Genomic DNA, 26,841 nt, shown 5'->3' on the forward strand with positions numbered 1-26,841 from the left:
ATTGCTGCAGCCACCCACACCAAAACATGGGCAGAACAGGTTGCCCAGGAGGCAAAAAATGACCATAATGATTCTGACAGTCCCTCATTGGGGAAATCACTTTTCTCCGTTGTTTCCTCCAAGCGTGGACTCTCTTCTTCTTTGGCTGCAAAGGCTTTGATCTAAACGCTACTTGTGGGAAACCGAGTTTTTACTGAACAATGACGGTTGAGCAGTTTCAATAATAGCCAAAATGCCTGGAACCACAACTAAAGTCAGGATTATAATAATAAAATGGATTCAGCAAATGCCCTCCTTTAAATTAACCTCAAGGCGATTTACAACAAATACCAAGTTGACAGATTCATGAAACTTAAAAAAGAAAAATACGCTCAGTTCAATATGAATAGTAATATGTGTAAATAGAGTGTGTACCACCTAAGAGCTTAAGAAAACTATTTCAAAGCTACAGTGTATCAGACATGTCAGAGGGAAGGAGGTCAGGTGTGGGGGGATCCCCGACACACAGCACCTAGTCTAAAAAAGATCCCGCAAGGCCGGCCGTTTCCCAGCAGTTTAAGGGCCCCGGGCCCTGCCAGTATCCTCACAGGTCAGTTAACCTCCGGGTGATGAGGGGAAGATAGCACTGGGTGTCTGGTCAGTCACCCACATCCGCCCTCAAAGACAGACAGAACCTGGAGTTTAAGTAGAACTCAATTATAACAAAGACATTATAATATAGAATGATAATAAAAAACAAAAAATGAGGATTATAAGTTGAAGAGATAGGCCTTCAGATGAGTTTTGAAACAACTGACAGAAGGGGCACTTCTAGCATTGAGAGGCAACTTGAAGAGTCCTACCCTCCACTTGAGGATACTGCAGCAACCCAAGAGAGCAAGAAGGAATATATAAAGTCAAGAGCTCAATAACATACATGACTCCAAGCCGGATCAATTCAAGGATTTGAAGACCAAAAGAATCTTGAAAAATATACTTTTACGAATGGGGAGCCAGTGAAGTTGATTAAGAAGTTTTGTAGTGCTATGTGACTTTTTAGCCCCAACTACCAGGAAAGTAGCTGTGTTCTGAATACACTGAACCTTGTTTATTTCAGAGTCTGGAAATCCATACAGCAATGCATTACAGCAGTCAAGTCGAGATGAAATAAAAACATGAACAAGACGTTTGGTGGTAGCGCTATCTAGGAACCTCCTCAACTGGCTAATGGTCCAGAGAGAATGAAAGGCTACATGTACATGACAAAAGTTGTTGATGTGAGACGTCATTTGCATGTGATCATAAAAAAACCCACCTAAATTTACGTGCCTAGACTACAGGGTTAACCTCAACAGGGCCAATGTGCACAAGAGGGAAGTAAATCCTTACTCCTCAGAGTAGCACGAAGTAATGTGGATAACTTCAGTCTTGGAGTCATTAAGCATCAACTTGTTGGTAATGAGCCAGAATCTAATATCAGCAGTGCTAACATCAAGAGCATCAACACACTGGGCCCTAGAGGATGAGTCACAGGTGATGTAGAGTTGTGTACCATCCACACACAATGATCTGCTTATGTGGTGAGAATTTAGTACATGTATAGAAGCTACTGGCCCAATGTACATGTACGAAGTAAAATCTTCACAACCAATGATGAATCCTTGAGGGACACCATATAATACTAGCTGCTTGGTAGATGAGGCTCTGCCTATAGACACAGATTAATGGTGATCCCCAAGGTATGACACCATCCAGCAGAGAGCAGCTTCTTTAACACTATAGAGCAGCTCCAAACAATCCAACATCCCCTGATGGATGGGATTAAAAGCTGCGGACAAGTCCAAAAGCACCAGGATGATGACAAGTTTCCTTTTTCTTGTCAAAAGTACAGAGAATGTCATTCTGTACGCGGGTCAAGGCTGTCTCGTTGGAATGGTTGATCCTATGCGCTGACTGAATCTTGCATTCAAGCTTATTGTAGTTGAGGTATTCTTGCAACTAAGATGCCACAACTTGCTCAAGAATCTTACTCAAGAACAGAAGATTGGACCCTGGCCTGTAGTTATTCAACACCTCCGGATCCAAGTTGGGTTTCTTTAAAACGGGTGTCACCATGCAGATTAAAGTGTGGGGGAGACGCCGGTCTGAAGGGATAAATTGACAATTGTGACAGTGATAGGAAGGAGGGAATCAAGGCCTTTTTTCATCAAGGATGTTGGTATCGGATCAAGAGAATACATGTACATGTAAGTCTTAGGGGGGAGGTTATTATTTATCAGGACACGGTGGAGAAAGAGAAGAAAATGCAGATCTACATGTCCCATTAATTGGCCTCGGTTTCCCACAATGCAATTGTTGCTTTTCCACATTCAGATCATGATTGAGTTCAGGCCGAAACAGATACCAACAGTTTTAAATGAGGCAAAGGATATTGGAAACGCAACACTACCCATCTTCAGAATACCATTCTGGTGAATTGATTTTGAACACTTTGCATAATTTAGAAGATTACAAACACACTTTTGAGAGTCTTACTGATTGGTGGGAGCAAGGGAAAATCAAGCTGAAGAGAGTGGCTATCGCATTTTCTGCCAATAAAGCTTGGAGACGTATTTCTGCTCAAAAAGACCTCCTGAGAAAAATGTCAATTATAGTGTATCTGCAATCCCAAGACAATAACGGCAATCAAAATCTCGCCACTGAATTGGTGAGGATCACACCCAAGTCAGAATTCATTTTCCTTTCAATCTAGGCCCATCCACACTAGCAACCACCCCAAAATTTAGGATCAAACCAATTGTACTTATCCAGTCCTTGTAAACCCTGATTCCCAACGCATGTCTGCACTGCATTATCTGAATGGCTGTGTCACCTCAAACCCTGACTCAATGACCCAAATTTCCATTGTAACCTGACAATTTCCAGTGTAATCAAACGGCACCCTCGGCTTTGCCTTGAGTGTACAAAACACCATGGACCCCTTCACCACAGGTAAGAATTGTTTTGTTAAACCGTGGCCATAGATTACAGTGGAATGGTGCATGTTTTACTGCCAGAAAAATTGAAACACTTTGATAAATTCAAACACTTCAACAGCAAATTAGATATTAAATTACAAGGAAAATTAATGATTGCACATGATGTCCTTTGTCAACCTATAATCTATGTTGTTGTTTTTGGTTTTTTTGTGGGGAATAGGGAGAAATCTCGGAGTCATAACTAGAGAAACCTGGGATTCATAAAGCACTGTGGGGTTATTGTCGACTGGTTGAATTTCAAGACATTATTTACACCAAATTCTGTTGCAAAGTACTGACAAGATTGATGAGCAGATGGGATGAGATAACGGCATGAACATTTTGTATAGACCTTTTTCTTGTGATGTCACGATCGTGCTGGACCTACATGTATGATGTGTTGTGATGGTAATGAGTGCATAGCGTTGTGATGGTTATCTACCTATTCAAGATACATATAAACTAGTCAAGCGTGCAGCATTCACAAGCGGTTGCCCATGGGTGAAGCTGCCCGTCGGAACATATGCCATCACTATGGCCACGGCAGTCCACACACTGTTTACATTTAGTAGCGTAAGAGAAAAAGGTCTATGGTGACAAAAGTGCACTTTTCTTTATTCTTCCCAAGTTGAAAGGAATCATTTCCGTGTATTTGACAGGATGGAAGTAGATCTTGTGTATTTCAATGGTTTTTCAGAAGGCAAGTCAAACCTTAACTGCACAAACTTACTAAGAATGCAAACTGTTTTACAGAATAATTCCGTCATAATGTGCAGAAACCGTCCATTTTAACACCAATGCTATCAAATCTGTTGTTTCTCTTCAATTCTTATGCGACCTGTACAGCGTACATGTACATGTACGTAGCAAAACTTTAGACGAATTACATACACAGTGTCAAAGAATTTGCCCATTACAGGTATATACACACACATATATATGTACACGTACTGTACAGTATACCGGTATGTACCTGACATTTTACACACAATAATGGTGTGCTTGACTAATGCATGTACTGTACTCAGTATACGACTAAATTACAATGCAGTAGACATGACACATCATCTGTGGGAAAGGTCACCGCTATCCATCATTTTTTTTGTGAATTTGACATGTGAATGATACATGCGCACTTGTCATGCCTGTAGCATATCACATGATCAATTTGTGACAACTAAAAATTCATCTATGACCATAATATAACAAAACGTACATGTATTCATTCCAACAAGCACAAGCTAGCAGTCCATGTATATTGTACACATCATTCATACACACGCACAACTTTAGAAACTTATGTACTTCAATATACTTGAACCTGTACTCGCCCTATCCATGGTTAACTAATGTATAATTCAACCAGGTTATTGTAAGAACCACTCCACTAAAATGGGAAGTCCCCAATGAGAAACAACCGGTCCAATTGGCTACACTATTAAGATATCATGTTTCTCCTTCATGTTGTGTAAATCAAAAACTTTTCTACATGTACAAAGGTTATTACACTGCACAAATTTAATAAAGTTGGCTATAAATTTCCATTTTCAAGCTTCATTAAGATTGATACAGCACTTATGATACTGATACATACATGTGACATGTACACGTACAATACCAAAACCCCAAACAGAAAACACAAAAAAACCTAAGACAGGACAAAAACAAACACACAAGATTGAAAAACAAACAGAAAAACACATATTTGCCTTTTTAGTTTAAATTCTTACGGTGCACTTAAGGTGAGGTGCAATTGTTATACAAAGTGCTATGCAGCAAAAGAATTTCCTGATGACGCACTGAATAAACATTCATGCTCACAAACAACGCTTTTCCTTTTAGCAAGTCTTATTAAAATTTTGATTGGGACAGTTGCCAGGAGCGGAACAATAAATGGGTGTCCATTGTCAACAAATGCTAACATGATGCATTTTTAAGCTACTACATTACGAGTATGAGTGATATGCCATTCAGACATTGTAAAGCAGTTACTATTCTCTGAAATTTGATGCGATTGAAATTACTACTAGGAAAGACCAATGAGGTAAGTGTAGACAGTTGTTACATGTACATGGATGTATATACATGTAAATTGTAATTTTGACTCTGTTGGTATTATCTTTATGTACATTTCTTAAAAATATTTTATGATTTCTTTGCTGTACGTATGCACTACTGGCACGTTCACCAGAAAATAATAAAATCTCAAAAGTGGGACTGCGACATAACCTTGCAATATCTTACTTGAAAGCATAGTACAAAGTACATGGGTACATTAACTGATTGGTTAATCTGTGCAACATTTCTGCTCAAAGTGTGGCTGTTTTAGAGAGAGCAAAAGTCTTTTAAGATAAGTGGATGACCATTGTTTGAGGGTACATACATGTACATGTATAATGGGCGACAACATTTGCGCATGATGTGTGTTCATGTACATGTACGTGTACATGTAGCTGCTGCAAGAGTATGAATATATGGGTAATACTATTAAAAAAACCCAGCTAAAACACACCAAAGAAATTTTTAAAAAATCCCAAACTAAAAGAAGAAAATAAGTTTGGTTTCAATGATTTAAAGTAAAAGAGAATTTAGATAAGTTCAAAGTTGCATTTAATGTATAAAAAGGGATTTACTTTATGTGAATAATGTTGGCATCTCACTGTCACCCCCCTAAAGCAAAATGGCATAGCCCCCACACAGTTGGCTGTGCTACTTGACCAACATGGCTGGCCTTTCTGAGCTGCATGTTCAGTGTATGCATTTGCACGCACGTGCACGTCATTGACACGCACAGAGACAAGAGCAGACAAGTGTACTACGGTAACTCCACTACTTCACTTGGCAGGGAAAACTGCGCTTTTTGAAAGGGAAAGAGCACCAGTTCATCTGCAGATTAACCCTTTGTGTACATTCTTCACTCACTCAGAGCATGCGTATGTACTAGTGGTAGGACCCAAGTCTGGATTTTCAGTTATCTGATTTTAATTCTACAATCAAGTTTCAAATTTCAAAACCAGCTATCCGAAATCAGAAACAAAAACGAGCGACTTACCTTTACCACAACAATTACTGTCTTTGATCGATATCAGAAAAAGAGGCATTCCACTCGACAGCACAAAACCACAACAGACTGGCTGCTTGTAAGCACAAACACGCTGCTATCATCATCACACAACAATCCAATTCAGCCAGTGGGTGCCTCTGATCTGAAGTGCGTATTTGTTAACTTGTCACTACGATAAGGGTAAAAGTACCTCACTAGGGCTCAATCCCCGTCCCATGTGTCTTGAATACCAAATTATCCAATGTCCTTACCATGATTACGAGACTTTCAGAAACCGCTGTAAACAGACCAACTCAATTGAGCTGGCCCCCATAGCAAGACACATAACCGAACATACATGTAATAACTGTTACACAACTGTACTAGAATCATTGCAAACAATAAAAAAATACTGACATTTTAAATAATTTTTTGTGAATTCTAGCCTGGAGGCCTGAATTGTGTTTTCCAGGTTGGGTGAACTGAGCTCGAATACGTTTCCACGCTAAAATTTTATCCCTTTCGCCCAGAAGAAAATTACATTGAATATTCCTAAATGTGTAAAATAAGTTCCCTCGAATTGGTTCATGATGTTGCATACTTTGAAAACGAACAATCTTCATCAAGTAACAAGGTTTAAAACACGGTACCGGTAGAGTGCATGCAATCACTTTCTATCCTGCGCTGGTTGCCAGTGAGAGTTCAGCCACCTCCTGCATGCGAGTCGGTATGGAATGGAACCAACTACTCTAAGTCAACTCTAGCTACAGCGCAGCACCCACCATGTGCAAGGCCCTCTGCACGCCCTTGGCTTTCACACGTGCCCGTAGAAAGCTTATACACATCTGGAGGCTCTAGAAACATGGGCAGTACAAGCACAAAGCTTAGAGGGCGGTAACATGAAAAGAGCTGCCTATCACAAGATTTAAAAGACGTGAAAATGAGCCAAAATTCACTAGTTTGGTTGTCATTGGTCTGTAAACATTATTCTCAACCACCTTTCAAGTTTGTGGAATATGACTGGAAGAAAGACTAGGGGTGTTGCAAGTGAGTAATTGGAACTACCCCTCTAGGCAATCGCTGGACGCTGTGTATGACTACTGGCACAGGAGTGTAAACCTCGTGATTTTGTGGCTGAGTGAAAGTTATCATACATATATGTGACATCTGCTTTTAATTGTGTCACAGTAGGGAAATACATATGTATACATGTATGCTTGCATTTTCAATATTTGTAGGAATACACATATTTTGAGACAGTTAAACCTTACATGTGATACTCATTCGACCTGACTATGAGCATGATGAGTATGACATGAGAGCCCACTTTTTCATGCAGGTACAACCATGGTACATTTATTTTTGTGTAAGGTTTTTAGTCTAACATTACGAGAATCTAGTGCACACGAACTATTTTATCTAAATTGACCCATTCCTTGTCGTAATAAGTACAAAATTATAGAATTAAGGGAATTAAGAACTTCACCAGCTCATCTCTGCATACTTAATATATTGTCAATCGTCATTAATGACTTGTCATTAAAATTTACAAGGGACTGAAATTGCATTAAGGGCTGAGCCTGAGAGCATTCTTTCACGTGATGGTGCGCAATACTGAAGAACCAATTATTTTCTGCATGAACTTGGCCCCACCCACTGTTTCACATAAATAAAGTCAAGAATTTTCTACTTTGAGGAAAATCTGCAAAAATTGCAGATTTTGGGGTAGAAAGCGGAAAACGCAATTCTTGGTAAAAAAAAAAAATAAAACAAATATTTTTGATCATTTCTACACAAATAACCAATTACATGTAAATATGAACCCAAATTAGGAATGACAACTCATTTGGTACCTCTTAAGGCAAAATGAGGAACGTTTCCCAAAACTTAAATCTGAGTAATTAGCATTTAAAGTCAGACATACGTAAAGAATCGGTACAAAATTGATTTTCAGTTTTTCACATTTTTGGGTAGCTTAACTATCAAAAATTTCCCCTAGCTGTGTCAAATGAGTTGGAAAGACCAATAAATGTGTATAAAATGCGGATTTCTGAAGTGATTCAGAGTCAGTATTAATTTAAAAAAACATCGTAATTACCTCTCAGACACCGAAATTGACCACTATTCCGCAATGTTTTTCGTATGTTATACTCCATGTGTATGTGCCAAGTCTGATACCGTTGGAAAGAGCAGAGACTTGTCTCTCTGTTTATAGCACTGACCTCATTGTTGAAAGGTCAACCACAAAATCACCAGGTAGGAAACATGTGGCCCTGGATATCATTTCCTGAAAGTATGAAACCTACATCTTTCTTAACTGAAGAGAAATTTGAGTGCAAGATCTCCATGCATAATGTTTACATGTGCATTCAAAGAAAATCCAAGTCTCGCGTTCCATCAAGTCAAAGAGTTTCGCCGTGAAAATCATACTTCGATTTTTCATCATTTTCAAAAGATACTGGTATTAAACTTTCAGGATGTCACATTTAACTCATGACTTCATCTGAGCTAAAAAATGATAGTCCCCAGGTGACCACAAATGTGCCATTGCTATGGGAATTGATAGTACATGTACTTTTAAACAGCCCGCACAATGTACGTTGTAGACAATTGGTGGCGCGCGGTCTGTTACCCTTTTTTCAAAGGCGGTTTTCTCAAAAACTAAATTCGGCTCTCCTGATGACACACACCGTCTTTCTTGCTTCGTATTTTCTGACACGAGTGGCGCAGGGAAAAAATTTGGTATCATTGTAAAGCTTAATAAATGCTCTTTATTTTCCTGCCTATATCTCAAGAAATCGGATTTCCGGATCAATCCTCAAAATGCCATGGTAGGTCATATTTTCACTGTTTCACTCACTTTGAAAGTAACATTTGATAACGTTTCCCCTTCTGTTTTTCCTTTGCGATATTGATTTCCTCCGGCTCCGCACCGCAGAGATCATGCAAGTCCTGTTCCCTACATAGCGCCCAGACATCTCACGGCTTATGAATAAATCAATGGGGACGGGGACCAGTCCAAGATCACAGTGGCATGGTGCATGTAGGCCCTACATGTATCATTATGCCAAAGATGAGCTACCTGTAGATGTATGGTAAATGTAGGCCTACAATAACTGTACTGTACATATGTACAGTCACATATAGTTTTTGTACACACAATTTAGAAAGCGGAACAAAGCAGAATTTGATTTTCAAAAAGCAGAAAATTCTTGACTTTAACATAAATCTAGTCATGAATGTTCGTCCCAAGTCACATTTACCAGAGATTTCTATCAATGTTACTCTGAGTTAAGTGCCTACGAATTTTCTAAAATATACTGTTCGACAAACTGCAAACAGCGATTTCAATGTTGACAAAAATGTTAATTTAGTGACAATTATGACACATTTGAACTATGCAAATTAAAAAGACACTGTGATTTAGTTTTCGCAGAGTACAAATAATATTTATCAACCGAGTCCACAATTGTAGAACACACTCCAGCAGCCACTGAATGGACAAACTCTGTAATTGTTAGGCCACGTGAGTTGTTCACACTTTCAAAAGGTCAACAAAACCAGATAACCGCTTTTTAGAAAATTGTTCACTAGTTTTGAAAATCTCCAATTTCTCCTGCCAATCAAATGTGTAGGTTCCAATTAACAAAGACATTTCTAGTTTTTTAAAAAAACCAAACTTACTTTTGGCTAGCTAGGCCTTCCTTGTGATCCCTAACTGTGTCAATGAAGATTTTGAAGAGAAACTCTAGATCCCGAGGCCCACCCATATTCTCAGGATGGAACTGCACAGCAAACAGTGGTTTGGTGTTGTGTACAATGCCCTCATTGGTCCCATCGTTGGCATTGGTGAACAGGACTGACCAATCAGCAGGTAGCTTGGATGGGTCAATGGCAAAGCCGTGGTTCTGTGTGGTGATGTAGCAACGATCAGTGCCATTGTGGGTGCATGGCTGGTTGTGGCCTCGATTGCCATATCTGGGGTACGGTGGGTAAAACAACTGTTAGGCAAGTTCTTCCAACTTACATGTATGTTTGATGACTGTTTAAATTCCTGTCACCTTGTATCAGAAGTGCTTTTTGTAAAGGAAATTTTGCCACTAAAGACAGCATATTACTTTCTGAGATGAATGCTTTTAATTTTCAGAGAGGAAAACAAGCGCAGAGCAGAGCAATTAGCACATGCTGCCTCACAACATTGACAGATTTGAATCATTCCACTCATAATACTAGAATATTGTAGGAAATGTATAGTTTTCTTGGAAATGGATCTTCATGATATACATAAAGTATATGTACGATAGATTTAAGTCATTCTGCCATGAACCATGTACTGTATCTTGGATAGTGTAGACTTCTGTTTTACAGTTAAGTATATTAAAATCTTGATAAGTCAAAGCTCGTTAAGTCGAAACTCCATTTATCTCGACGTCTTTCTGTTTCCCGACAAAAGAATAGGCCTTTATGTACAATACACTATCTGCAACTCGAAATGTCAATACCACTAAAGCCGCTTATCTCGAAGTTTTGGCAGGCCAATAAAAAAAAAAAAACACTGAAGAATGATGAATAAAAAGTGATAAAAGAACGCTTGCCTTTATTATGAGTCATTACGGTCACGCGCACGGCTTTTCTTTGATGAGCCGAGCATGTTCATTGTCACGTCGACAAGAACTGGTGGGCATCAACTGCAACCGTAAAATAAGGCCCTGTCCGAAACGGGCTTCCAGAGCTATGGCTATGTCCGTTGTCTGGGCGTCTCCATGCATTTCCAATGGAGAGAATACCAAGACCTAGCTCTAGACAAGAGATTCGGATGCAGCCTAAATCAGGCACGAATGATGCGCCCTCAAGTGCTTTGTACATGTATCACGTGACCCAGCACGGAAACCCTGACCGTTAAGTGGTAACAGCCCGATCAAAGCAAATGAATGAATTCTCAAGACATAGACACAGGTACCGGTACATAACTTCATTGGGTTGTTTATTAATGTACCACATGAAAACATGTTTAATGATGACGTTTGAGGAAAACTTGCACAGTAGGGATAGCCAAAAATCCACTTCGTGTTCGACTCAGCTTGCAGGCCAACTGCCGTAAGCTAGCAAGGTTGCATGTGTATTGAAACGAGTAACTTTCGATAATCGAACATCGGATAACTCGAACTTTTCGTCCATTCCCCTGAGCTTCAACTTATCGAGATTTTACTGTATGTACATGTGAACAAATTTTGTACACAATTTTTATTGTACATGAAATTTGTGACATGCAATCTCCAACACTGTTTCACCAATGCACAGCACATGCCAAGGACATAGGATATGGCACAGAGGATGTTATTGACAGCCAAGTTCTCTCTTTGTTACCATAAAGACCTCATTTTGTCTTTTTCTTTCCAGTGAGGACTTACTTCATCTTGAAGGAGCCAGTTCCAAGTGCCAAAGAGATGAGCTGATGTCCTAGGCAGATACCGAATACCGGTTTAGGGTTGGACTCATTGAGAATACGTCGAATGTGTTGTATAGACTCCAAACACATCTCTGGGTTACCAGGTCCGTTGCTGAGGAACAGGCCATCATAGTCTAAATAACATATGGCAAAGGGATGTTAAAAGCTGGACCTGGAGAAACTTTGCAACAGAGGATGCCAAAAACTACCAACATATATAAAGCACACATCCCAACCTTGGATTCACATCCAACTTCCATTTCATGTGATTTCTGGTGAGTTAAGTGACAGAAAATGGTGTTCAAGTTCATTAAGTCATTAAAAAAGGTCAAAAAGAGTTGAAAAGTTCTAAAATAAATTCATGTCACCGCTCCAATACTTTTGCCTTCTGAACACATTCTGTCGCCCAAATTATGGCGCGTCATTCAATGGTGCTAAGGGAATTTTTTAGATGAGATCACTTGCCTCTTTGTTTGTTTTGAATACAGTTACGGTGTGCCGAACAGGACATTGAGCTTTCTGAACTGTAAGTAAGAACTAGTGTCATTTCCATCTAGAAATGTTTTCTGAGCTATTAAATTGAGGCAAGTCAACCTTGGATTTAGCTCACGCACGGTAATTCATAATTCTGTTATTTTAAGTGGGTTTTGCAGAGGGAATTTGCTTACAAATCGTGGATTGGTTTCTTTGACATTGTTGGGGTCATTGGCGGAGGTCCTTTCACCTCCCGAGGTAACCGAGGTCCAAGTTTAGAAGGTACATGTACCTCCTTGTGTGATGTTGAATAAATGGATTAGACAAGTTATTCCCTATCCTGCTTGCCAGTTACTTGTCTGTCTGATAGGGTTGCCAGCAAGTGTGGATATACATGTACTTTCCACAAACGGACTCACCCACCGGGTTGTTGAGAACCCTCCGCCCACAGGAATTCCCACCACGCACGGAGCCACTTCCACGCGCTACCGTAGTAGCAAGACAAAATTCGCCACAATACTTCACATGAACTAAATGCTTTCAATTTCTGTTACTCTTTAATTGTTATCAAGACTGGTCAACAAATCAATGGTGCCTTGGCTTGGCCTTAAAAATCCTGCCACGGGATGGGAATGAGTACATATGAACAATTAAGTGCTCCAACTTCTGAACTGGTTTCTGACATCTTTCTAGGGCCACGTTCGAATTCCTTTGTCATGGCATAGAATAACGCGCACATCTACACATCATACAAGGGGAACAGAATTAGCAACTACTGTAGCTTGTGGATTCCATAAGATCATGTGTTATTTCCATGCAGCCAAGTAACGCTGACATGTCTTAAAAAGGAAATGACAAAAAAAAACCAGCATGTCCTTATTGAATAACCTCTTCACTATGAAATGTAAATTAACGAAAAGAACAGGGAAAATACCATTCGGAGGTAATTTCTGATTAAAATGAAACACAGACTTGTTTATACCATTGCAGAAGGTCTACAGTACATTGTGCCGAGCAATGTTTCAAATGAAAGATTTTCAAGGGAAACTTGTCGACAGCATTTGCATACAGGAGTACCTTGGCTGTTCAATAGATGGTTCCAGGGCACCACCTCAATGCATGCACCACAATCAGCCAGTAGTCTCAGCTGGTTGAATTTAATTCCTGTATCTAAGGCAACAATCTTAACTGAGCCCTTAGGATTCAACACTCTTGGTTCCTGGATGGAGAAAATGCAAATCAAGGTCAAGAGTCACTGTACAATTTGTCAGTGAGAAAATAAGCACAGTGTGATGTTTGTTGAAGTATATTACTTCTGATTTTATGAACACTTTTGATGCAGGTCATACTTCAAAAAACAGAGGAAGGAAACAGAAGAAGTGGCAAGTGACAGTAAGTACAGTACTTCTCAGGAAATTGATCATGCAATGTTTTTAATTCTAAGGTTAAATGTTTGGCAGCCAATGTTTTACTAACCTACATGTACATGTACAGTATAATCTATTTTTTTTACCTTTGAGGAAACTTCAGCCACCAAATTCCGGAGATTTGGATCCTCAAAGGGAATTGACTCAGGACTGGTTCCTTCAACAACAATCTGCAAAAAATAAATAAATGGAAGAACAAAACTAATGCCTAACATGATTTTGTTGTTGCTTCATGTTTTATTACATGTCAGTTGGCTACATGAGAAGTTGATTAATTTGTCCATTGAAACTCCAAAAACTGCTCAGTCATGGTTACGTAGAAAAGAAACACATTTCTGAGGCGAAGAACTTTTGATAGGTTACTGTAACAACTTGTAGGGTTACAGAAATAGAAAACGTTTAATTTTCCAAAATAACTACATGAATAAACCATTTCAAAAACATCATAAATTTAATGTTTAACCCATTAATTGTGACCCCAAAATAAATAAAAATTTCCTGCATTTCCCCGCCAACAAAAAAATCCTCAAGATGTATTTTTGCGTTGGGGAGATGTTAATTATATATATAACGGTTTTACCCGTACCCAATGTATATTAATAAGCACTGTATGCTCAGTGCTTGTCCGAGAGCTTGCGAAAAACCTCACAAGCTTACTCTGCACTAGTAAGCAGGAGGTCGTGGGTTCGAGTCCCACCCGAGTAAGCTTCTGAGGTTTTTTGCAAGCTCTCGGACAAGCACTGAGCATACAGTGCTTATTAATATACGTTGGGTACGGGCAAAACCGTTATATATAAAAAAAATCCTCATTTCGCTGTTCTTGCTCCCAGGCTGATTGGACGACTTCATCGCCACAACAATGCCTGTACAGTGTACATGTGCATAGCATACAGGACATGCAGCCACATTGTGTTTGATGAAGCTTGGCCCACTGGCAAACACTGTCTCAGTTCAAGGTAGAAATTAAAAGACCGTGTCTTTCTTCTATTTCATTCAAAACATGGCTTACACATTGCAATGAATTATGCATTCCTTCCTTTTCAAGCATACAGTGTACCATTCTTGTTTAATTTGATGGATTACTCTTTTGCTCTTTGAAATGGTGACAAATTATAGTTTACCAGCTGATGGTAGGCAAACAAATGTGACTATGACAGAATCAGTTCACTGATTTACCTTTCACTAACAATCCAAGTGCATGTACTACTGTACATGTACCTACAGGTTTTTACATTACCTTTCCAAGCATGGTGCCACTCTCTCTGATCTTTTTAGTCAGAGCTCTGGTGTCAACACCTTTACAGAAAAAAAAAGAAAACCAAACTATTTTCACAGACTCCACCACATGAATTTGAAGTGGCCAAATTACATGACACACATGCACTGCATGGTGGAACCCTCAGCAATTAACACTTGGAAAAATCTCCAAACATTTAGAAGTTACTAGCTCCATGTATACCTGTATGACTTAAGTCCCCCCCCCTAAAATAATTGATTCTTGTTTCATGACCTGTAATTTGATGGCATGGCCCTAAAGAATTTTGTTTTGGGGAGGAGTTTTAGAAATATGGCTTGGGCACTATTGCTTTTTTGGATACCGCAGTATCCGTGAAAAAAATACGTTGTATGAAATTCCTGGTACAACAAAAGGTTTTCGTGAATCCGTTGCCTGAAAAACCATTGTTGGCGACCTATTTATGAAGTGTTCGTGAATCCTGGTGGTGAAATTATGTGCATGGTGCTCCACACTGGTTCCCACCAGGTCGAACTATTGCCAATGAAGGCATGATGGAAATGCGGCAACCAGTCAATGTACAGTTTCTGCCAAAAAAGGGTTGCACATTCCATTACATCGAATGCAACTCTGCCGTCACAACTTTTTCTGCAGGTTCATTCACAAAATTGATCTCATGTCTATGTTTGTGTTCTCCATGTTTATGAATTTAATTTGAGGTTGTACTGCTTGTACTCAAGCGAGCGTGTTTCCACAAAATTTCCAGCCGCAGCATGACGCTTATCGCCCGCCCCTCCAGATGCGTCATGCACGCTTATAACACGATATACAGACATCGTTTGCCAGTTGGAGATAATAAGGCAGACATTCTTTCTTTTATAGCCTACAGTGCAAATCAAAAGGAATCAGACTCAGCTAAAGTTTCAAGTCAAAGTTAATATCTGAGATGACTTGAAATCAAAACTTCCCTCAACAACAAAGACAATTTGGTACGTTTTTTGAGAATAAGGTGATTTGAAGCAACTTGGAAGGACCTATAAAGAAAACTGAGCCATTAAAAAAATGTACCAACTGACATAAAGTTATGGGGAGAATATGGCTAAACACGTATAGCAAGAATTAAGCTTTAAAAACTTCTGCAGAAAGATCACCAATGATACCGCCCAATAACTTGTTTTTGTCAAACTGCTCTTTTTTCTTTTCAAAATTTGGGCTGTTGTTGATGTTTTGTCTTTTAACGTGCACTACTTTTGAAGCGTGTCAACCATATTTACATGTGCGTTTTGGTGTGCATGAATGTGGTTTTAAATTGAATACAACTGGCACTGCTTAACTTCCTCTTTTTTAAAAAAACATGTACAGCAGTCAGCGCATTCTGCAGCCAAATTTTCTTGCAGTTTTCTTTTTGAAATCTTATGAACCTGCTTAACACTGTCAGAATGAATTCTTTTATACGAAAGAAAGCATGCACTTGTACTTTTCTTGGCATGACTTACAACTCTGTCCATCAGACTGTAAATATTGCAAATTTCTATTCATTTAGGAATTCTGATTTTCACAATACCTGATATTCCTGGGATGTTGTATTCCTTCAGCCAGTCACTGAGTGACTTCTTGGCAGCCCAGTGACTGTACTTTTCTGATAACTCTCCCACAACCAAAGCAGAGACATGGATCTTTTCTGACTCAAACCACTTGGGTAGGCCTAGCTCATCTCGCTCATGAGGTGGGACACCATAGTTGCCAATCAGAGGATATGTCAGGACCAGAATTTGTGACTTGTAAGAGGGGTCAGTCAAGGATTCAGGGTAGCCAACCATTCCAGTCTGGAAAACTAACAAGAAGAAAAAAATATTTCAAATGTTAGAACAGTAGATTGCACACTGCCTCCACTTTTGTCGTCAGTTATGATTTCAATAAAGGTCCAAAAGCATCCCTAACCTCATCAAAAAATCCTGTGGCACAAATATTTGTGATGGCAGAGAAAACTCAGCAAGTTGGCATAGTTGAAAAAGCTAAAACAATTTGCTAAAGAGCATAGAGCATTTGTACTGCACATTGTTATCTGTGAGGTTGGTAAAATCTTAGAGTCATGATAATTCAGGAAGTAAGTGATGTTAAAACTGATAATGTAGTAACCAACCGATAATGTATCACTTAAGGTACCGATATTGTATCAAAATTGACCGACAGTGTATCGCCAATCGATAATGTGTCACAAATTGACCGACAGTGTACATGTATCACCAATCGATAATGTATCACAAATTGACTGATAGTGTATCAACAAACGCAAATTGACCGATAGTGTATCACCAATCAATAATGTATCACAAATTGACCGATAGTGTATCACCAATTGATAGTGTATCAAAATTTGATCGATAGTGTATCACCAACGGATAATCACCTACCGATAGTGTATCACAAATTGAGCGATAGTGTATCACCAATCGATAATGTATCACAAATTGACCGATAGTGTATCACCAATCGATAGTGTATCACAAATTGACCGACAGTATACATGTATCACCAATCGATAATGTATCACAAATTGACTGATAGTGTATCAACAAACGCAAATTGACCGATAGTGTATCACCAATCAATAATGTATCACAAATTGACCGATAGTGTATCACCAATTGATAGTGTATCACAATTTGATCGATAGTGTATCACCAACGGATAATCACCTACCGATAGTGTATCACAAATTGAGCGATAGTGTATCACCAATCGATAATGTATCACAAATTGACCGATAGTGTATCACCAATCGATAGTGTATCACAAATTGACCGATAAAGTATCAACAACTGATAATGTATCACCTACCGATAGTGTATCACAAATTGTCCGATAGTGTATCACCAACCGATAATGTATCACAAATTGACCCGATAGTGTAATAAACTTTCCAACCCATAATGTACCACGTGTCAACGGACAATGTACACGTAGTAGAAAAAATACTCTAACCGATAATGTATCACAACAGAACCGACATGATGTATCAACCGACAAATGTATCAGTGCCCATTATGACCATACATGACTTGACAAGGTTTCATAATCATGTCATTAGACTGACACTTGCTGTGGGGACAGTTTAACAAAACAAATGTTTGACAAAACAAACTCAAACTTAGTTTCTTGCCCTAGTTTTGTGCAGCACAAGGCCCACGTACGGATCGATGGGAAACGAGGTTGCTGCAACTTGGTGGGATTATGTAGCAGGTGTAGTTTGGTACAGTGCGGTACGAGTGCACACATGTACATTCAATACATGATAAGTGGTGCCGTGAGCTACACGTTGGTACATACACCCCAAGTGCGATAACAGCTTCACACGTAGGTTAACTTCTGTACTTTCGTGGTGATCAATGCGCAACAAAAATGCCGAAAGCATCGTCCAAATGTACTGTTGGAAAATGGCAGAGAGATATGCCATGGCTGACATCGTCCTTTACTGTGAGTTGTGTAGCTTGCAAGAGGCCCAAATCAAAGCCCTTCAAAATTCTGCAGAACATTTGTCAGATCTCAATAAAGCACCGACTCCTACTGTGATTTCTGATAAGTGCAATTTGTAGTGATGTACCTGTATCCCACTTCCCTTTTCTTGTCAAATATTTTACTAATGTTTACATGTAAGTCATCAACCGATCTAGGTCAAATGTAGAACATCTCGGGATCTAAAATGGCACCCCAAAAAATTATGAGTAGGGACTTGGAGTCAGCAGATTTTTTGTTTATTTTCCCCTTGGATTGTGTAAAAAATTGTTTCTCCACCCAATTTTGGCCAGAGCCATAACCAACAACCATGCTATACCATACCTGTGTGTTGTTTCATTTTTTAGCCTTGGTGTACACATCAGTGGATATACTGGTAAAAACTGTATACCATGGTACTAAATTAGGTCCATTTATTTTTTGCTAGTCAATTTCATCATAATGCTAATCAAATGACAATATGATTAGCAACTTTGCTAATCAAGTTTATTGTCCTATTTCAATCACTGTACTATGTTCGTAGCCTAAAAAGTGATAGCCGATACAATGATCAGCTTTTGCTAACAAGTGTTGTGACATGAATTCAACCGGGCACTGCACAGTTCTACAAATCAGCCTTTCGATGGGAGGAAGTACAGGGAACAGTTTGGAATCACACATCAAAATTAAATGCAGATTTGTAAAATGAAATTTCTGACAAATAAAGATGAAATCTATCACAGTGTCTACATTCACTGCAAATCCTTTTTTTTATCTCACACACATGCATTAAAAGGCAACAATCCCAAAGCTTAAAGCACAGATGTATGGCCCTGCTCCTGAATAAAAATATATTCAAGCAAGAAGGATCACGTTTGCACTGTGCTCTGTGCAATCACATCTGGATCGGACTAGTTGTGGCTGTGATGCACTGGCAGTAGGCCCACACGACTCGACTAGTCTGTATCATGGAGAAAAGACACAAGGTAGTGGTCGCTCGCAACTGTCAAGTTGTGTAATGTGTGCGAACCGACTAGCCAAGCTCAGTGTGTACAAACTTTACATGGGCAGGCTGCTCTGAACAGGAGATTGCGAGTGCATGTTGTGCATACCTGGCGTGGCGTTGCATGCTCTGCAGGGCCTGGCGGGTACTCCATCCATTGTGTACCTGTACCTGTAGTTGTGGGTATGTACTTTCGACTAGTCGCACGGGCCTACTATCATCACTAAAAAACCCAATTATTGACGTCAGGAGTTCCAAATTCAGATTAATGAACATGCCGTTCCGATTGTGGTTTGGCCGGGTTTTCCAGTACATACAGGTCTTTAAATTAGACGTTCTGATCGCAGATTTTCCAGTTGACATTGATATTTAAATGGCCTGACCTAAATTTGCATAGGGCATTCTCCATTCTGAACGCGAAGCGGACGGAATATTCATGTTTACAGATTAACATACACCGTTCTTGCCGCATACAGTCGTTGTTGTCAAGTGCTCTTCTGTTAAAAAAGTTTGCGGACTCCAGCAGGAAGCATGGTAAGGCCTCGCTGGCAAGCCCCCTAATTATCCCCAAATAATTATTTTTATAAATCTGAAGGTGCTAATTTGTATTTTCCATGATCAAAGTCACTCTTTTAGAAGTTTTGAAAAATAAGAAGTGGAGTTGCATTTTGGTCCATTTTATGAAGAACGTGCCATATAACGAAAGGTACATGTACATGCATTTAAACAAAAACTTATGCATACATGTACATGTACCCTTTACCTACTGTACGGTCGATTGGTGATAAATGCATCAAACAGTACGGCAGCTTTTGCACAAGACGAGGTCATAATACAAGCTAATTTAGTACAAGTCCAAAGGCCCTCATATTAACGAGAGTCGACTGTACATGTACCTGTATACTGTACCTGGTAATCCTAACGTTACACATGACTTATTACTCAGGGGTTTTAGGGCCGAGTCAATTCGAATAATTCACTATTTGAATATTTGGAGCTTCAATTCCATCAAATATTCGGTCGTACAGACTGTTAGATTGTTGTTGGACAAACCACATGTACAACTATTTAATACTGGAGAGACATGAGACAGGTTTATAAAAACCTGCCTAAAATTAAATCTGGATTTGTAGTCCCATAAGAAATGTATCTTATGTGGACCTCAATACATGAAGTCATGCAATAATATTGTTACATGTATCATAGACACAACCACCACATTTTTATAAGAACTAAACATGATGGTAACGGTTGTAAATGAGACACCAAAATGTGACCTGGCAATAATGATGGATTAAAAAGTCTGTAATAACTGTTATAAATGTGGTTTGATTTTGTTCCTGTTGTATTTTATGTTTTATGCCTTCTGAATGCTTGCACGTATGTTCAGTTGAATAACTGACAGATCGTGTATTTTGTAAAGTTGTCTTAGTTTATGGTAACGTTCGTAATATGTGGTGTCCTGAGCAGTTACGAGCGTGCACCGATGCCAATTGCAGCCACATATGGGACGAGAAAAACGGAGCATGCACATGTACGTGTGTAGTCTACATACTCGTCTACGCAATATTGGCAGTGTAATTTTCATGGAGCCTGGGAACAGGACTATGTGCCCACTAGTGTATGTAGTCTACATACTCGGAACCAGACTAACAATTACCAGCGATGCATAGTGAAACATTTCTCATGTACATGTGTACATATAAACCGGCCCAGATAGCTACAGAATACCAGCAAATATTGTTACGTCTAATCTTGCGTGTGGCATGCATTCTATCTCTCATTTTACATGTTTTGCTCTTTGTGCAAGCTCTACTAGTCCACGCTTTCATTTGCCTAAAAGTGCGTTTCCTCGTTTTTTTTACGTTTTGACCAGCTTCTTTATTTCATTTTTTGAGTGCATTATGCAATGTCAAAGAAGCTGAAGTTAGATGTAGAATTTTTAAAGATCTGCAGCGAGCCGAAAGTGTGATTTATCAGTCGGGAGTGCTGCATTAAACACCGACTTTGCCAAGGTTATGCTCTCTCAACCGATGACAAACTGTCTATTAGTCACAATATTTTCTTTTGACGAACTTGAAGTTCATCGCGTTATGAAAGCTGTCCTAGACAACAAGTTTGTGGATCCCATTTTAATTTTGCAAGGTTTATCTGCTCAGTTTTACTTTTGTGCATTTTTGTATTTTAAGTCATTTTTTATCTAGTGTTTCTTGTGTTTGTTGACATTTTTATGGAGACCCTCTCGACAGTGATTGAGTTTGCTTTTAGGCTATCCGTAGGGGTGTCAGCTAATATTGTTCTTATATATTAATATATATTGGTTTTTGTATTTTGTGTTGTTTTTGTACCCTGAGAAATAATAAATGAAATGAAATGACATCGAGTTGTGTGAAGCACTGTGCATCATCACTCGGGTAGAACACAGGCCATCCAGTATTTCCAGGCCTAGTTTGTACTAGTAGTACAAGTACTAGGCCTACTGGTAATTTGTGATGCTCAACATCCAGCTCTGGCTCAACTTCCCGAAAATACAACTTTGATCTACAAAAGCATGAAAAGAGGGATAGAATACTTGGGCTGAAAGAGACTTTCCAGTTGTTGGATGTCACTTTATCACATGAAAAAAAATTTTTTTAGCTTAGCAGCGTAGCTGTCCGCTGCCATCTTGCCTCCTCATTGAACTTACTGGACTGTATTTATGCTGCTGACCACAGGAAATTGTTCCACGAAATCACAAATAGGACCTTCATCCATGCCATGTGAAGTTATGTGTGTGCAACAATAAATTTGTGTTAATTTGTAATATAAATGATGCACCATGATATCTAAAAACCTTGCAGCATACAGATTGGATGCTTAGATTGCTGTGCATACATCACCGTGTGACCTTTTTTCAAACTCACAAATACAGCGCGACAGGCATAACAACCAACTAGTATAATGAACACTTTCCGGACAAATTTAAAAACTGACATTAGAATTCGGTTAAATTTGTTAAAACTTTTAACTTTTTGCTTTCCTTTCCTGCAGCACAGCAGATGGATTGCATGCAACAAGTGCTCAAAATGGTTTCACCAGGAATATGTGGCCATCAAAGTTAGTGATGAAGAGGCTGCAGACTTCAAGTTTTTGTGTCCATTATATGCTCTATAAATCAACTTTTGAAGCACTTTTTGACAAAGCAGTTAAGCTACAAAAACTTTGACCAATTCGGTGTGTTAGGTTACAATGTTGTCACTGTGTGTGACGTCCTCAAAATTATTGCGCAGTTTGAAGAGTTGTAAACGTATACATGTATTGTTACTGATTTCTTTATTTAAGAAATCCGCCAGCCTGGTACATTAAATCATTTGATGTACAGGCACCCATTTCAATAACACCTCTTATAGATTCCCCACCTGATGTGTATATGCTCTTAAATATTGAATATACGGCAACGTTGTAATCGACTCTCATTAAGAGTAAGACCTTTACAACACCACACGAGACCTCCAGTCCGAATTCGAGTTGCAAGCTACATGTATTTAATTGAACTGCAACAACAACATTCCTCTGTCATTGTTCACCCTGTTTCTTGGGAGTGGCCATGTTTGTGGTCTTTTGTAGATGCATGCAGACTTTTCTTGTGCAAGGTAGATGCGTGTAAACTTTTCTTGTACAGGGTAGATGGGTGTAGACTTTTCTTGTACAGGGTAGATGGGTGTAGATTTTTCTTGTACAGGGTAGATGCGTGTAGACTTTTCTTGTACAGGGTAGATGGGTGTAGACTTTTCTTGTACAGGGTAGATGCGCTTAGACTTTTCTTGTACAGGGTAGATGCGCTTAGACTTTTCTTGTACAGGGTAGATGGGTGTAGACTTTTCTTGTACAGGGTAGATGCGCTTAGACTTTTCTTGTCCAGGGTAGATGCGTGTAGACTTTTCTTGTCCAGGGTAGATGCGTGTAGACTTTTCTTGTCCAGGGTAGATGCGTGTAGACTTTTCTTGTCCAGGGTAGATGGGTGTAGACTATTTTTTACCGTGTTCATGTGCATGCACACGTGTAGACGTTTCTCATTATGCTACGTGTAACGATAGGTATTGGTAGACGTTCGGATCATTAACTTACACACGTGCTCGAGGGCGCTTCTTCAGTCCAATTCGAGTAGCCGTGTATGTAGTCTACACACATACCACTCAAGTTTTTTTGGTCCCATATCTTGCTGGGTATAACTGATGCTGCTCTATCACCGCCAAAAGTTTTAGTTTGCCCAGTTGCACCAATCAATTAAATATGACCCATCTGTAAATTTAGAATACCCAAGGAATCTGTTGCGAAGAATAAAGTTTGTAGACTTTTCTCACCTTAACCCTAACCTTCCCCATACACACAGAATTAAACAGTAGTAAAGTGTTTAATTCTGTGGGGATAGGTCTGGGCGGCCCAAACAGCTGGCTTTTGCATTGGGTTTGGCATACCTCAGCCTCTGTGCACGAAATCCCATGTGGGTGTTTAACTTTGTGTGAATGGGGAAGGTTAGGGCCAGCAACCCTTGGGAGGGGGTTAGGGTTTATAAAATATATACTTGTACCCCCAGTGAGGCACACTTGGGATCCATGTGATTCCCAGGTCCAAATTTTACTGGTTCATAACACTGCGGGATTTTGAATGTACCCAGTTATTGCGCCTAAAACTGCATTTTCTCAATCAAATCTTCTCCCAAAATGCTATCAAAACTAAATCATATCTCTTTAACATGCATGTTTAATGATTTTTGGACCGTGTAACCACTGAATACCAGCTATATTTTTGGCAAAATCCAGACTTTTTACTTACGATCCTGCCTCTCTTCACCAACAATCCACACATCGTAAGCTTCATACTGCAGCGCATGTCTGTTGAAACAAAGACTGTTTCCCATCCCGTCCCAATACTCCGAATGTATATAAGCCAACGGCAACCAGTCCAATAACGCACCTCATTCCCACGGGTATGATTTTGCCCCACCACATTGGTTGCCAGCAAAGGAATGCACACACAGCCTATGGAGTCAAGGTTGGCAATGACACGACCATAGAGTTACATATTTTTATATGTAACTCTATAGACACGACGCATTGAGCGTCATTGGACTGGTCGTTGTCCCTATACATTTGGAGGATTGAGATGGGACGGGAACCAGTTTGACTCTTAGTATAAATGGCCAAGCGCAACAGTGTGAAGCTGTAATGTGCATATCGGTAAAACCTCTGAAATCCGACAGTTCACGAACATACAAAAATCGCAGCTGATCGCAAGTTCCACAGCAATGGCAACAAAACACTTTTAGGATCAGCACACTCCAAACTTTCGGAAAACACTACTTTTACCTTCTCTCCCCTCTGTACTGATGGTCTTTTTTTACGATTTTTGTGACAATTTTTGTCGGTTTTCCAATGAAAATTGGTGGCATTAAATGGTGTGATTTTAACACGTTTTATTATTTAACATTAGTGAAATTACCCGTGAAGTTTGGAAAACTTTGGTATCAGTCGAAAGCTCAGAATCTCTTTGAATGAGAATATTACATAAAAACAACTTAGGCCAAGGGCGTTTACCAGTAGAGGAAGAGAACTCAAAGTTCAAAGGGTTTTGAGGACTGATTTGCAAGATGGTGTCCTCTGGTGAAGCTGCTATCACCTGACTGTGAAGCTCTCCGATTCATTGTTCTTTCTGATTTATTTTTTAAATGTTAGTCCAAACTAATGAGACATTTTGAAAGAGAGTTTATGGCTACAAGAGGATCACAAATGTAAGCTGAAATGATGGAGATTAGGCTTAATATTTTTACGGTAGATATTTGTCATCGAGTTTTTACACACAAGCACTAGCAGATACGACTGCGTGATAATTCTGTCGAACTCTCTACCCTACAAATACAATTCCCTACAACATGTAGGTCTAACGTTACTTACCAACTTCACCTGGGACGCTGACACTCGCCCCAAAAAGTTTTCCAGAAAAACTAGTTCCATCCTCCAAATAAAGCGTAGCAGCCATATCTGAGCTGCTAAAGGTCTTCGTCTTGTGTTAGTACTAGGCCTATGCAGACTTGACCATCAAAGGCAACTAAACAGACAAGTCCACGCTGAATCTGATTACGATGTTCTGAATTTCCCGCGAGATGAGTCAACACGCGCCAAATATAACGCACCCCGACCTTTGACCCGTGACAGCACGACGAAACAAGCAGCACACACGTGGAGTCTCCAAGCACAAAGACGGCTTTGAGGATTCCTTTGTTTTTTTCATCAGAGAAAGAAGAAAACGGAGCCAAAATTTCCCCAAGCGAAGGCAGCTTGTTTGCTTCCAAGATGACACAAGTTCTTAATAAAATCACTTCGATTTTTTTCGAAACTGGTGATGAAATTAGGACCTGTTGGAGAGGACACCACCAATCTGGCAAGCCGCCATGTGCGTTGTAGTTAGTCGGTTCTCGATGCCTATATATGATTTCGGAAAATGTTGGATATGGCTGGGTACCAGCCAAACTAACTTCGCGCAGAATTAGAAGCAAAGAACTCGTGGTTCGTCCGTCGTCCCGTTTTCGGATCAAGGCCTCTAGTCAAGACTCAAAGCGGCTCTGTTCAGCGTAACAGAGGCAGAGAAGTTAGCTAATTTCAGACCAAGATTTGGAGCTTTCCCAGCTGGTCCAGACAAGGAATGCTAGCAACTCATCTTGAATTCCGAAAGAAAGCCGTAGCTGAGAGGAAGTAGGGATTTGAAAATGGCATGACGTCATGTAGCTTTCGCTGTTCACATGATGATTCACGGCCGATATATTGAAAGCGTTTATTTGTGTTCTTTACATCTGGAATTAGTGACGTCATTAATTCGCGTTCGCGCTGAATATCAAGCAGCCTTAGCGAATCGTAAGTTTCTTGTTAAAAAAAAGGAATAAGAAAAATATTACACTCGCCTGGACACTGCAGAGTTTTTGCCTTTTAAAGAATGCGTTCATTAGGCCTACTGGAAAACAGTTTACATTCGAGGGTCAATGTTGTCTATTAGCCTGTAACTTGTAAGGCCTGTGCTGCCTAATCCAAGGCCTATAGCTAAAAATGAACAGTCTCATCCAACCAGAACGGAAATATTATAGTCTTCCATTACAGGGCCGGATGTTTAAAACTATAATTGAAAAATCAATTGAAAAATCAAATCTGAAATGGGCCGTTGATGGTTAGGCCTACTTTGCCACTTTGTCTCGCTGCGGTCCAAAGAGTAACAAATTACAAAATGTTTTTCATTCACCAATCTGAATATATCTAAATTCGTCCAGGACGAATTTCACATGCTATTGGAAGAGTATTTAGTCATTCATTCAGTTTGGGTGACCCCATTTGAACACCGTGTTGGTGAAATTCGTGTATAAGTTGTTGCTGAATGGCGGCGTTCAGGGATCGAATTTTATCAATCACTTGAATATTTTATGTTTAAAGCGCTGTGATACCAGTTTCTGTATTCGAACACTGTATAATTTTTATTTTATTATATAAAACTTTTGCGAGGTAAATTAGTCATGTGTGTAAGTAGTTCTCCATGTCCTTGGAGCAATTCGGTGTGATAAATTAACAACAAAGGTGAAAAAGTTAACAAAACCCCCAAACGTAAAGTTATTTTAGTTTTCTAAATAAATAAAACGATCCAAGAGCGAAAAAAATTCACGTAACAATATTAAAAAAACACAGGATGTTCCTTACTT

The 26,841-nt window shown here is 39.4% G+C and overlaps 1 protein-coding gene and 1 long non-coding RNA gene across 8 annotated transcripts in view; one reads left to right on the forward strand and one right to left on the reverse strand.

Annotated features, from left to right (window-relative positions):
- The window catches only part of cad (carbamoyl-phosphate synthetase 2, aspartate transcarbamylase, and dihydroorotase), a 72,465-nt gene extending 47,271 nt beyond the window's left edge, over positions 1–25,194 (reverse strand). The window contains exons 1-7 of one of the 3 annotated variants that reach the window (XM_022251451.2): positions 25,055–25,194; positions 16,188–16,457; positions 14,627–14,685; positions 13,476–13,559; positions 13,040–13,181; positions 11,451–11,622; positions 9,724–10,017 (exon numbers count right to left, since the gene is read on the reverse strand). In XM_022251451.2, coding sequence (XP_022107143.2) covers positions 9,724–10,017; positions 11,451–11,622; positions 13,040–13,181; positions 13,476–13,559; positions 14,627–14,685; positions 16,188–16,457; positions 25,055–25,139 — 1,106 coding nt within the window. In that variant the 5' untranslated portion in view covers positions 25,140–25,194. The other 2 variants (XM_087149082.1, XM_022251454.2) reach the window with 2 other exon arrangements.
- Positions 2,911–26,838, forward strand: LOC147796168 (uncharacterized). Of its 5 annotated transcripts, none has more exons than XR_015428342.1 (6): positions 2,911–2,970; positions 11,440–11,763; positions 11,977–12,014; positions 13,305–13,354; positions 14,220–14,345; positions 22,152–26,838. It is a non-coding gene; the product is annotated as an uncharacterized LOC147796168 (long non-coding RNA). The 5 variants fall into 5 exon arrangements; XR_015428341.1 differs by lacking the exon at positions 2,911–2,970 and adding an exon at positions 3,435–3,569; XR_015428340.1 differs by lacking the exon at positions 2,911–2,970 and adding an exon at positions 5,709–5,942.
- The last annotated feature ends 3 nt before the right edge of the window (positions 26,839–26,841 follow it).

Source organism: Acanthaster planci, linkage group LG18 (genome assembly GCF_054643075.1).
Source record: "Acanthaster planci isolate LZ-2023a linkage group LG18, COTS_SCS, whole genome shotgun sequence".
NCBI lineage: Eukaryota > Metazoa > Echinodermata > Asteroidea > Valvatida > Acanthasteridae > Acanthaster > Acanthaster planci.